The sequence below is a fragment of the Poecilia reticulata genome, linkage group LG7, assembly GCF_000633615.1.
Source record: "Poecilia reticulata strain Guanapo linkage group LG7, Guppy_female_1.0+MT, whole genome shotgun sequence".
Lineage (NCBI taxonomy): Eukaryota > Metazoa > Chordata > Actinopteri > Cyprinodontiformes > Poeciliidae > Poecilia > Poecilia reticulata.
In genome coordinates, this window is record NC_024337.1 from 1106411 (window position 1) to 1120752 (window position 14342).

The window sequence follows — 14342 nt, forward strand, 5'->3', positions numbered from 1 at the left end:
CTGCTTCCCCCTCCTGAGACGCCGGATGGTGGACCAGAATCGCCTCGATTGCAAGCAATCGGCATTGTGCAAACAAACCAGTTTGATTAAAGCGGTCTTAACAGGGCTGGTGTGAATGCACCCTAGGGGTTTTCTAAATAATACATACAAGTCCAAATATAGCTACACTTCAATCACACAACAGTTCTCACCATCAATGCACTTCTGGCATAATTCTGAACCACTCTGTGTCACAGCATTTTTAGAGTTAATTTAAATTGGCTCAAATTTGACTTAGTCAACGTCAGGGAACTTTCAGAGCCTTTATCTGTTTAAAAATGACTCTTAATGTGTGTTTTAATGTTGAAAAACATAACTGTGTCCAACCTTTCAGTTTGTAGTTGTTTGTTTTAAGTGAAATTTAAAACATTTGGTGTTTATCCTCTTTTTTTTTTAAATCCTTGCATGTTTTGCTTTGTGTCAGTATTGGCAAAATGATGCTAGACAATGGGTTCAGTTCTTTTGGGTTGGAAAGCATATCTTCAAGGGTTACTGTGGCCGCTGTGATCAAATGGCTCAATGTTAGTCTTGTCTGACCATAAAGGTGTCCTTCACATGACATGTTGGCCCCTACAGTAGGTGAAGTGAGTCAAAGGTGTGAATTTAGGAGCACGGTCTTTTTTCTTCTGACTGAGTGAGAGGGTATGGAGCAAAACGTTGGTGTGCCAACAGTTTTTAGTTTATAGTTAGAATAGAGTCTGGTGGTTCCTTCGCTTACAGACCAATTTCTTTCCTTCAGAAGGTTGACATTTTGGGTCTAATGGTAAAATTTGGTATTTTGACAAGACAAAAATCCTCAACCTCAGAAGTGGCTTTAACATGGACAAAATACTGTAAAGAAAATTTCTGGACTGTATTTCAAATTCAGGTCCACCCTTAGAAAGCAACCAGTTTACATAAACAAATTTACTGTAACTTTTTGATTACTAGTGGACAAGGTGCACCTCTCCAAAGATATCTCATCAAATATCAGCTGGGGTGAACGTACAGTTGAAACCGGAAGTTTATATACTTTGAATAAAGACGCATACAACTTTATTTCCCACTGTTTGAATTGCAGTCAGAACAAACATCTCTTGTTTTTGGTCAGTTAGAATTACCAAAATAATTTCTGTATGCATCTCTGTGAATCTTGAAGGATCTTAATCTCACCCTACCCTGTTTTTGTGTTTAGATCCGTGCTGGTGGATTCGAATACTCCCCAGGAACTCTTCACATCTACTCGGACAGTCTCCTCACTCTTCCCGCCATCATTGGCATTGGAGGGGGCGGTGGCCTGCTCCTCTTGGTGATCATCGCTGTTTTGATAGCCTACAAGAGGAAGTCAAGGGACGCAGACCGCACCCTGAAGCGCCTCCAGCTCCAGATGGACAACCTGGAATCACGAGTAGCGCTGGAGTGTAAAGAAGGTGGGTGCTCTTCGAGCAAAGCAAATTCTTTGGCAGTGATGCTGATTTAAGTATTTAAGCCTTCCTTGTTGGTATAATAGAACAGTAAAGATATTTCTTTAAACATGACTTTCATAGGGTTGATTTACAGCTAAGCACGGCATTGTGCAGAGAGAGACAGTTATAAAAGTGAATGAATCTGGAGAGAAGTGGAGATGCAATAAATTACTGTTGGACACTGTTATCATCACTACCAGCTTCTTTAGGGTACGCATGCTGAGTTAAAAGCATAAACTGCAAATATTGAGTTGTGGTGAATAAACCATTTAACTTATGATTTTCTATAACATTTATAAAGCAGGAGTTCACAGACACTTGAGTTTTAGACTAGCGGTGAGATTTGTTTAAGTTTTTAATCAAGCTAATTGGAGGGTCTGTAATTAATTAGGTAATCGAAATTAATCACATTTAATAAAAAGAGCAAAATTTTTTATTCAAAAATCCTTTTTTCAGCTAAATTATTCTAAATTATAAAATGAATACACATATGAGCTCAACAACAAAGATACCCAAGGTATTTAAAATTTGCCACAGTTTCAACAGGTTGGCCATCGAGAGAAACTGGAACCACTTTAAGGTTTTGTTTAGATCATTTAATTAGCTCTACATTCTTAAGATAATGAAAAATTAATAAGGCTTTCCGGTATTCTGATTTAGTAATGTAATTAATGTAATGTAATGTAATGTAATGTAATGTAATGTAATATTAGCTGTGTTGCCACCCCCTCGCCACTAGAGGCAGTACCAACCCCAAAAACATGCGACTAAAGAGCAGATTTAGAAGTACACCGAAAGCTACAGAATTTGGTAAAAACTGAGCTTTGCTGAAGTAACTAAAGACAAGTTCAAATCCATGCTGAGAGTGGAGCTCCTTCAATCAGGGCTCCTCCGCAGCTCTGATTGGCTAAGCAATGTAACGTGATCCTCTGCAACAAGTGATGGCAAAGCGAGGCGTCATCACGACTTTACACAAGTGTCTTTACCTCCACGGCAGAGGCTCCGCCGAACCCCTGAGACCGACTCATCGAACCCCGGGGGTTCAGTCGAACCCAGTTTAAGCACCACTGCTCTAGACATATTAAAATAATGTAGAAAAATGAATAACAAGCAGATGAAGTGGATTCCCTTTGGGTTTTACATTATGGTGAAACTGAAACTCATTCCTGGTAAATACATGTCAGTAGGAGCTCTAAATACCTTTTCTTTTATATCGTCATGAAAATTTGGCAATTAGAACATCATTTACAACATCAGTACAGGAGGAAATGTACTTTTTGGTTGTTTATCGAGAGATTTACAAAACACACGTAGCAGTCTGGTAGTAGGACTCAAAGACCTTTTGTTCAGAAAACATGCAGTTGTAAAATTATTATTAGTTTTGGAATTATCATATCAGCAGTAATCAACCCATATTTCATATGATTTCCACAGCACTCTCTGAGAGCTTTAGCATCTCTGCTGCTAAAATCTAAATGAGGTTTGGGCATTGGGGGATGTGAAAATCATTTCAGTGAACGGTCAGATTGTTTGTGAATTTTGCCTCACAGATCTCCACTTTAAGGGAAAAATGTCATACATACTTCAAAGACATCACAGGACTTGATGTTCCACAAAATCTCCTTCAGTTCCTCATGTTGAGACCCACAGAAGGTGCTTTTTCTAAACACCAGCCTTCCTGGAAAGACGGGGGGAAAAAAGTCACAGCAGCTTTTTGATTAGACGCAAATGTTTCAGATCATCAAACTAATGTTTATATCAAAGATAACCAGAGTAAATTCACAAGGCAGCTTCAAATTACATTTTATTTATAAAGGGAGAAAGCCATCCAACCCAGCCTGGACCTGTGTCCAAAAGTAATTGCCCCCCAAAGTTAATAGTTCCTCCATGCTGCCACCAAGAGTTTTTTTTTACTGACAATGTGTCTCGTATATTGCTCTGAATATATTTTGATCATATGTTCTTTGCAGATTTTTATTTTTTCATTCAAAATGTAGTTTTTAAGCTTGAATGACCCAATTAAATTCAGCCATAAGTAGACCACTGAAGACTTGCATTTTATTTTTGCCTTTCTTAAACATTCATAATGCTTTAGATCATTGTCCTGTTGCTTAACTGTACTGAGGTTGAGCTTAAGAACCAGATTTTCTGTATCAGAATTTACTGGATGAAAGAATTTCTGGTTCCACTGAGAAAGAAATCATCCGGGTCCTAAAGCAGTTGCTCCATACCATTAGAGCAGTGGTTCTTAACCTGGGTTCGGTCGAACCCCCGGGGTTCGATGAGTCGGTCTCAGGGGTTCGGCGGAGCCTCTGCCGCGGAGGTAAAGACACACTTGTGTAAAGTCGTGATGACGCCCCGCTTTGCCATCACTTGCTGCAGAGGATCACGTTACATTGCTTAACCAATCAGAGCTGCGGAGGAGCCCTGATTGAAGGATCTCCACTCTCAGCATGGATTTGAACTTGTGTCTTTAATTACTTCAGCAAAGCTCACAGTTTTTACCAAATTCTATAGTCTAAATCTGCTCCTAAATCTTTTCGGGGTTGGTACTGCCTCAAGTGGTGTGGGGGTGGTTACACAGCTAATATAATTACATTACTAAATCAGAATACCACAAAGTATTGTGTGTGTCGGGGGGGGGATGGAATAAGAAGGGTTTGGTGAATGCGCATATGCAACTGGGGGGTTCGGTACCTCAAAAAAAGAACCACTGCATTAGAGTAACACCACAGAGTTTTGGTTGGTATAAAGTTCTTTTTCTGAAAGGTTTTACATCAGATGTAACAGGAATCACACTTTCCAAAAATAATAACTACCCTAAAAAGGTCTTATGGGACTTTAAGATGTTTGTCACTTTGTAGGTCATTTTCATTTTAGTGAGAAAAATTTAAATGCTGTGAACACATCAAGTTGATGACTCAACTTTGGATGTGTTCACATCAAACTCCCTTAGTCCCTGAAGGAAATTATATCAGCCGTTCTGTAGATGTTGTTCTAGCTTCATTTGTGGCCTTCTCCTGGAGTCTTTGATGTGACTTTGGAGTAGTTTTGCATTACAGAACCTATGAGGGTTCACCTCTCTTCTATGTTTTTTGTTTGTAGATAGAAGCTCTGATTAGGGTTGACTGGAGTCCTAGAAGATGAGAAAGCTTTGTAAACCATTAGTCCTTGAAGCTTCATTAGATCGGTGTGTGATGGGYTGCTATGTGGTTAATTATTGAGGTTAAGGACATGAGTTTTAGAGAGGCCTTTTTGGTGTGAGTGTGAGCCACTTTAGGTGTTTACAGGTTAATGCCACAAGCACACAAAGCCATGGCACAAAGTTCTAACATGATCACACCTCAGTCTTGACACAGAGTCATAACTCCTAACAGCAGCCAGACGTGTCAAACAAAAGCTGTCAGAGGTTTTGAGTCAAAGCCCTTTATTTTTCAGAGCAACACTTCCACATACCCTGACAGAGGTGACATTTCCCTGAAAGTGTCCTGACCTCATTGGAGTGCCTCAGTTTAAGATGTCACTCACGAAAAACATGAAATGTATGAACCAACAGCCAGTTTTGTGCAGGAGATGAAGCATGGCCCTATTCCCACCCATCCCAAAGCACTCCGCCCCGCCTGCTGCACGCCCATCTGGCCCACAGAGAGGAAGAGGCGCTTGTGGGCGGAGTAGCAGATGATGTGGGCGGTCCACCATGCGTGTGATAGCTAATGGTGAGGTGTGTGTGTGTGTGTTTGGTTGTGCTCTAAAAAATCTGCAGAGAGAAGAAGTGGGATGCTTGGTTCAGTCATCCATGTAAAGCAGACATCACAGCAAATTCCTTTATCTATAGTCTGCTGTTAATGGATACTTACACTTTAAAAGTCATGGTGGACTTCTTTACCATAAGCTGTGAAACAGAAACTGGTAAAGAAGAAAACTAATTCAAAAGGATTTAAAAAACAATTTTAGGATTAGAGCATTGTTTGCCTAATTTGGGGATACCTGTGCTGTTACCTTTTCACCTAAATTGACTAAGGCCGGGACTTTAACGCTTTAATTTTCATGAATGAATTTTTTAAAAATGTTACGCAATCAAGTCACTTTTTTTTTTTAACATTCAAAGGTTCCGGACAGAACTTTTGTACTTGTGTGTTTCTGGTACGCCTGTAAATATGACGCACCAGGAATGTTTTGGCTAACGCCAAAGCTTGGATTTATGGAAAGTTTGGTCTTAAAAAATCAAGGACAGTGTAACAAGCCAAGTTTAGTTCAGAATCGTTTGGATGCCTGGCTGCCACAACATTAATTATCTTATAATTATCCAATCAGTCAGATTGGCTATGTTAGAGAATGTTTCACAGGTTTTTTTTCTTTCTTTTCTACATAATCTGTCTGTGGGTTAAACAAAGGAAATATTAATTTAGACCTTCATGTTTGCTGCTTCCATGCTTTTTCGTTTCCTTGTATTCACCTCTTATTCTTTGGACAGGTTTTGCTGTTGTTCCCTCTTTCATTATATATTTTTCTAGCAGTTATTCTCTAAAAAAAACTACTTCCGTTCTTCTTGGTAATATTCCATCTTCAGACCTTTTTCTGTTTGCCACTCTCATGTCTGTAAAATCCTAATCTCGCATTCCTATTTTCTTTTTTGCTTTTTTTTAAACTTCACTCCTCCTTTATCATCTTAACTTCCTCTCATTTCTTTCGTCTCTCTGGCGGACCAAACAGTCCAAAAACAGCTGGAGGAAATTATGCATGAAAACTCATCCATTGCTCTCTTTAATAATTATCCAGTCATGCAATTGATTGACTTTCCTTTTCAGGAACTTGGTTTTTCTGTCTCGCTTTTGCCTCTTCTCTCCACCTGAGCCATCATTTCTTGTTCATTTCAGAGACTTTCGTTTCCCACTTCCATTTTTTTCCTGTCTTTTTTTATAGACCTTTGCAGAGATTGCTGTTATTGAAAGATATTTTCTTTTTAGATGCAACATCAACATTTCCGCATGCTCTTATGGAAAACTGAAGTTAATACAAATATGTTTCCAGAGTAAATAGCTTGGATTATTTAAATGTGAGAATGACATTTAACAATTTACATTGTAATAGACCTCTAGAAACCAAAAGATGTGCATATTTTTCCACATCTTGCAGTCATGTATTCACAGATGTGTAAATTACATATATTCCTTTGTTAAATACATGAAATTCTTTCTTACTCGATCATGTAATGTTAATTCTTTATGATTTATCCACTCATTCTTTTATGTTTCTACTTCATTAAGCATCCTTCTAAACCTTGTTCTTCATCTTTGCTGATATTCATTTCTTTATTTGTTGTCCCCAGTTCTATTCTTCTGCTGCATGTCTTCCCTTTCTCTCTCTGCCTTTCTTCCTGTCTAACTACTGTCGACTAACGGCGACAAGTGCTTTTAAAAGTATTCTGAGGAAGAGCCAGGTTAGATTGAAATGTCAGTAAATGAGTCATTCTGACTCAAAATGTCTTTTCAGCACCCTTCTTCTTTGTAAGCATTTAGAAAAAATAGGAGCAGAAGAAATTCCAACAGGCCAATCTGTTATATGAAATTAAGCGATAGCTGCAGTAAAAAAAAATAAAACAGTGTATAATTGTTCTTATGATCTGTGTCTTGTGAAATAACTAACACTAAGAGCTACATAAGTTTATTGTATTGATTTAATGTACAGGATGCAGAGAAATAAGTGATTAGTTTGCATTACTAATTGTAGTTAGCATGAATGCTAAGTATGAGACTGGTCACAACCAAACCAGGAACAAGTCTTCCCAGGAGCGCTTTGAGCTCGTTACAGCTTTTGAAAGTGTGGATTTTAAGATTTCTAATGAGGTCAAACACATGGAAATAAAAAAACAAAAATAGTAATTACATTCCTTTCCAGTAGGTTTGGCTTTCTCATCCCATTATCACCTTCTCTTTGTGTACTGGAAGACACTACCAACATCATTAATGATTTCTCAATTACTAAACAACTTCTTATAGCTTTAAACATTGCTAAGAAAACAAAACAATTCTTATGATTTGGAAAACAAGGATTTCACTCAGTATAAATTAATTCATCAATTCCATTAATGAATCTGTCATATGTCTATATTTACCTGTATTTCATAATTTATTGATATGTTATTCTTATTGCTAGTATTTATTGATATATATTAATATATTTATTGTTGCTTTTTCATTTTTTCTTTTGTTCTTGTTGGTTTGTTTGCTTGTGTTCTGTTTTTCTTTTTCTTTTATTTTAATGCTCTACATACTGATAATGTCGTTCATATTACCATTTCTGCTCACACACTCTCATATATATATACACGCACACACAGTTAATGATACTCATTCTCTGCAACACCATACTTCTGTTTTCTTTTTTTTGTTAGCTCAGTGATTTTATTATACTTTCATTATGTAATATATCACACCATATGTTTTTGTTATTATTTTGATATAGAATAAAATGATTAAAAAAATAAATAAATAAAATGAGCAGTTCATCACAGTACATCTACTGGTGAAGGAAAACTCAATATGCTAGAGCAACTCATCCTTTCAGCTGTTGGTGTTGAGCAGCTCTACATCACAATTAGATCTACTTTATTATGTTGCAGAAGGTGAGTTTCTCCTGAGTAGTACCGAAGGCAGTCCAGGTGCCACCAGTGGTACCTTACCAGAGTTTAGGAACAAATAAAGTTACAATGTTAAAACTGAACCTCTAGTACTCCATTTTTATCCATCTGCCGTTTTTTGTTGTGCAGCTTTCGCTGAGCTCCAGACAGACATCCATGAACTGACCCAGGAACTGGACGGCGCAGGGATTCCCTTCTTGGACTATCGCACATACGCAATGAGAGTCCTGTTCCCTGGAATTGAGGATCATCCTGTGCTTAAGGAGATGGAGGTACGGGTCAGTACACCATCAGCCAAATTTCATACTGAAACAAACTAACAATCAACTTAACAGAACCTAAAGCTAGCAGCCAATACTAATCCACTAACACTGCCTCTAAGTGTTTCTGAAGTTGTTTTTAATACTCTTAAAGTGTCCCTCTGGCTTTTCTGCTTAATTCCTCCTTTGCCATCATCCCATGATGGGCTTCATCAAAGGCAGCTTTTTGAAAAAAGTCTGACACTAAAAAGAGCCCAAGATGTCGTTTACCTCAAAGCAATCACATGACCTATATTTTACCTACTTTGCCTTTTATATGTTTATCCCCATCACATTCAATGCAAATAACTTTTCAAGAGCCCTGGTGTCATCTTTAGTCGAGTCTCAGAGGAACATTTTCTTCAGTTTTTTTTTATTCTTTTAAATTTTAGATAGAGTTATAAACTTGTGATTCATTTAAATAAAATCCAATAAAAAATCACAATAAAAATGCTTAGAAAATAGAAAAATGAAGGTAGTACAGAGGGAAATTAAGAGACTGGGTTATTAGGACTGCTGCCTGCATTATACATCACTGCTGAGTTTCTAATTGAATTTTTGCATCCACCTTCTGAGCACAGCAGCATGAAGACAGTGAAGCTGATATCTACAGACTTTTCACCTCCCAGACCAGCAGAAGTAGAATTAATAGTATGTCTCTAAAAACTGCTCTCCCTCAGAGCTAAAAAAAAATAATAATAAAGTCAAGTTTGTAATCAGCAGAATCATTAAGATGTAGAATCCGGTCCTGCTCTGTTGGCTTTGATTGGAGCGCTGGCTGACTTTTTGGAGTAAAAGAATAATTTGTTTGACCTTTAACAGCTTAATTTAATCACTCTAATCCAGACAGTGGGTTTTCTTTTGAAAGGGAAGCTCTATGGGTGGTCTTTGAGCTGTCATTTTTTACCTTTTCTATTCATTCTTTGTGATTCAGCTTTAGCTTTATTTAAACAAAAAGATCCCCACTGCCCTGAGAGTTTCACATGTTTTCATCTTAAAACTTAAAACTTTTAAACAAATATGTCAGAGGAATTTTGAGAGTTTTTTGACACCAAATGCAGATGAAATGACATTAAAGAAGAAAACCTGGAATAAACTTGAACACCACATCACACCCACTTAATGACTCATTGTTTTCCAGCATATCTAGAAAAATGCAACTAATTTTGTCTCACCTTAAGTAGAATCATAATGAAGTTGATCTAATCTGGTGTATTTAAGGTGAGAAAATGCTAACATGTATTGTTACCCAACAATATTAAGCTAACTGCCCAATTAAAGGAAGGGGTCAGGGCCACGTTAGTTTTTCCTCATAACTTAACAATTTGATCACGTGCTAAACAAATGCTATAATAGACATATTATTTAAGGTAGTTACAAAATTAACATTCTCACTGGACAAGCCCCCATTTGTTTTGCAGCCCAACTAGGCAAGAATAGAGTAAGAAATAACCAGAGAGAAAAAGTTGACCAGACTTAGAAGGCAACATAAAACAACACCAAGGGAGGTTGTCCGTTTGATCATAGCACATATAAAAAGTAGAAGTAGTGAAGTAGATTATTTTATTGATTCTGCTGTTGCTTCACTGGGCTTACAACTTGAACTTCATATGTTTCTGTATAATTAATTTGGTCCATATTGTGATCAATATGGTAAGATCACAACTGGATTTTTTTATAGTGGTGGCAAAGTGTTGTTACTATAATACTTGGTATGTGTAGAATACTCCTCAATAGGCACCTCAGCTGCACACACACTTAAAGCAGTTTGACAGGATTTTGTGGCAATGGTCTACATAGTCGTAGAAATGTCCTCTTACTGGTGACTTCATTGTCGTCCCCGAAAAGTTTGAATACGAAGCAGCCTAAAGTACAAAAGAATGAATTGCTAAGAAGGCAAAAATGTCCTACTCCCCTTTCTTACCCGTACTCTTCACTGCAGGTGGGTGCTTTCTCAGTCTGGTGAGCTGTAAAGTCTCATTTATTCACATGAGCCACTCAAAGACTCCTCTCAAAAGCTTCAATTCTTTACTCCTTATGAGTGTTTTTAGTCAAAAGTAAGAGAAACTGTACAAATCCAAATTACAGCCTTCAAAACAGATCAAGATGTCAACCACAGACATTAACCAAAGTCCCTAAAGCATGAGTGCACCTTTTAATTTAAAGGTCAGGTAGGCATTGAGCAAAAGGGTGCTCCCTTGTTTTATTGCTGCGTCTAGACTTTATTCTTTGTCCCTCTGTATTTCCCCCCAGGCTTGACCGTATAATCCAATGGCCTGGGTAAACCAGTGCTCTTCTCTTTATTGCTCTTTGTGGCTGCTCTCTATCCTAAGTTGAGCAGACAAACCACGCACACATTGACAGGAGACCCTGATGTCCTCACATATGTGGACATAAAGCTGGAATCAGCCTTAAAATCAGGTGAAAATTCAGTGCAGTATGTACACGCATCCCTCTTCTATCTTTGCCTTATCTCAGTCTTTTTTCTTTTTTTTTTACTCTCAGACCCATCACTCTCAGCTTCCCCCTCAGAGGCCCTGGGAATCTCATTTAGCACTTTACAGAGCGGTCCAGACACTTTATTATGGCATGTCTGAAGAGAGGAGGAACAGAAAGCACAAGTGGGGGAAAAGTGAATGAAAAGGGAATAAGTGTTAGGGTGTGTCAAAGTTAAAAAAATACCCACCAACAAAGGATTGGATAAATTCAATATGAGACTCGAAGGATGTATAAAAAAAACTAAGAATGAGAGTGAGAGGAAGAATTAGAGCAGTGAAGGACGGCATCTTCATGGGGTTTAGTGTGTTGGTGATAAGTAGTGACAGGTGCCAGCCAGGGGAACAAGCAGGGTGCACCTCTGTCACCAACTCTGACACACATATAATCCTGCCATCCACTGATGTGCGTTCCTGTTTACACTGCTCTCAATTTCCTGCTTCTCTCTGAGTTTGACAGAAATGATTTTCAGTTGGAGACTAGGCCAGATAGATACTTGCAGATAGTTCAGCATTTTTTCTAAAATGACGTTCGTCTTCAGGGCTGTTGATTGTACCTGTGCTTCCAATTGTCATGTTGAGCCAATGTTTCAAAATGTCACAAAGCATAAAATGCAAGTTAGGCTTGATTTTCTTGACTGGTTTGGAGCAAATGACCCCAGCTATGCAAAGCGTGTCACTTAATTACGTAAGCGTCATTATGTCAAATATTGACACTGTATATAATTGTAATAAAACAAGATGTAGAGGCTGCCTAGACCACAAATCTCAGAAAAATGGGGAGAGACGTCTGACCAGGAGGTTTGTACTTATAAAATGTTCAGTTTCTTACCACTGGTAAGACATTGACCCACCAGTAGATGGGAGCATTCCAAGACTTTCATCCCAGCCAAGAGTGCCTCTTGCTGGCCACCCCAGGCAGACCGCCCTCCTCTCCGTTCTGGAGGTTTGGACTGTGGCCAGTTTGCTACTTCAGAACTTATTTAGCAAATGTTTTTGTTTCCCTCTTTGGTGTGTTAATTATTTTTCAGAAAAGCCAAAAACCACCTCAAGCAAGCATGAAAATGTTTTTGTAAAATTGAAGTAATTTTGAATTTTGTAATTTCCTTCAACATTTTCTAATGCGATACTTCAAAATATGCCTTTAAAAAATGTTAATGGAAATTCACCTGCTGTAACTCTGGAGGGCATCTGTTGAGCATAGTGCATCAAAAATATCTGACCATCCACACCAGTTTCATCCGATCAGTGGATGGCTTTCCGAGTCAGACCTGGTCTGTTCAGGTGTTCAGATGCAGCAGCTTGAAAGAGACTTATGCTGTCTTTGTCCTTTCTGTCAGCCCAGGGCTGTCATGACCTCACATGCTCTTTATTTAATGCACTTGGGTTGCTGTTGTATGAAACCTCACCTCTGTGCCCAGACCCGTGTTTAATGCCTCCTAAACTGAAGTACCCCCAAACCTCAGACCTTCATCCGACGAATACCTTGAGAAATTTTAGTAGCCCTGCTAACTGAGTTTAACGGATTGATTTTAGGGAATTGTATCGTGTAGTTGCATATTTAATTGCTTTTAACATTGGATATTACTATTATGAATCAGACATGTTTTGTGTTGAAATGAGAGCTTAGACTGAGCCAACCTACTGTAGGGCTGCCACTGAACTTGACTAACATATGGAGAAAGGAACCCTGAAGAACCCTTTCCATCTACTGTCTGTTCAACTTCAAATCTAATAGAACTCGTTTTACTGCAGAAAATTTACCTAAAAATGGTGTGCAACATTTATTTTGCACAATGCTAATGAGGACTATACGCATATGTTGACACTAACTTTTAAATAAATTAATGATTCAATTAGGAGAATAAACAGTTTATTGTTTCCTCTATTCATACAATGACAAATCTGAATATGCTTTTATCCATTGATGAAACTCTCCATGGTTTATATCCAGTAATATGTTGAAGGCCACTTCAACACAAAGCTCCCTTTGTTAAAGGGGCTGGTTATCAGTTGGTAAAACAAATCTTCTCTTGGTTTGTCTTCCCGTTTAGCTGAAGTTAACGCCCAGTCCCAGACAGAAGACTGCCATATTAAAACTCCAGCTTCCAAAATGTCATACTGGTCTATGCAGCAGCTTTTTTCAGATGTTTAGACCTTCATTATGTTAACATGCTTATTAAACCAAAAATTATGGCTATTTTCAGAAAGTACAGGTAGAAGGTGTTATATCACTAATGACCTTCCTGCGTGTAAAATGATTTTGATCTGTATCTGATAAGAAGATTTTCCTTATTTTCACATTGCTTTACTTTATAGGAAGCTATGTGTTATTATAGGAAGCTCTTTGCTAGCTCCTGTTTAAAACAATCAATGTTGGTGAACCATGTTCTGACTTTGTTTACTGTACAGATAATTATCAGATTCGGTATAAAAAAACTGCCCTATAGAAATTCAACGGCAGTATGATGGTTCATAAAAAACATGTTTGCATAAACTGATGACTGCAACTGATTCAAAATGGTACAAATTCACTTTGGTCTGGGCTAACCAGCTGTTAGCTTCAGCCTCTGGTACCTCCATCCATCCATCCATCCATCCATCCATCCATCCATCCATCCATCCATCCATCCATCCATCCATCCATCCATCCATCCATCCATCCATCCATCNCCATCCATCCATCCATCCATCCATCCATCCATCCATTTTCTTTCACCCTTGTCCCTCAGTGGGGTCGAGAGGGTTGCTGGTGCCTATCTACAGGTAGCGTAATGGGCGAGAGGCGGGGTCACCCTGGACAGGTCGCCAGTCTGTCGCAGGGCGCCTCTGGTACCTGCTAATTCTAATTTATATTAAATGTAAATGTGGATGCTAAAAGAATGTTTTGTTAAAAGCAAGATATTAACTGCTCTCAATCTTTTTCAGAACTCCGCTTCAAAAGTTGTAAATGATCCCTTTAGGCTTTAGAGCTTTAAACATTTCATTAAAGGGCCTCCAGCTAAACAACTGAGTTGAAATTGAAGTTGATCTGATCAAATTTAAAATGAAATCCTTTCAGTACATTACAGACAGACACGCAGACAGGCCAGATGGTTTAAATGCACGTGGCTCTCTGGCAAAGGCGACAATTAAAAATTCTTGTTTCATTGATTTTTCAACTGGAGAAAGGTCCAAGGCTTTCGCCCCCCTGATGTCAAGCAGACAATCGTGTTAGATTGTCTGCTAAAATCGTTTGACACCAAACACATCACACAGCAGCACAGCAGGAGGAGGAGTAGCCAATCAGCCGCAGCTTGGTGTTTAACAAGACAGTATTGAATCTTGGCACAAGCTAAAGAAATGCCTGCTTTCTGATGTGTTTGTTTGCATGTGTTAGTCTTTCTCCAGTCATTTTTTAAAAACTCTTTTAAAAAATCTAGTT

The 14342-nt window shown here is 38.3% G+C and overlaps 1 protein-coding gene across 3 annotated transcripts in view; it reads left to right on the forward strand.

Moving 5' to 3' along the window:
- The window catches only part of LOC103466867 (plexin-A1-like), a 331178-nt gene that overhangs the window by 291925 nt on the left and 24911 nt on the right, over nt 1-14342 (forward strand). For 2 of the 3 annotated variants that reach the window (XM_008412750.2, XM_017305775.1), the window contains exons 20-21: nt 1214-1448; nt 8254-8402. In XM_008412750.2, the coding sequence (XP_008410972.1) occupies nt 1214-1448; nt 8254-8402 (384 nt within the window). The remainder of the gene's footprint in view (nt 1-1213; nt 1449-8253; nt 8403-14342) is intronic. The other variant, XM_008412753.2, reaches the window with a different exon arrangement.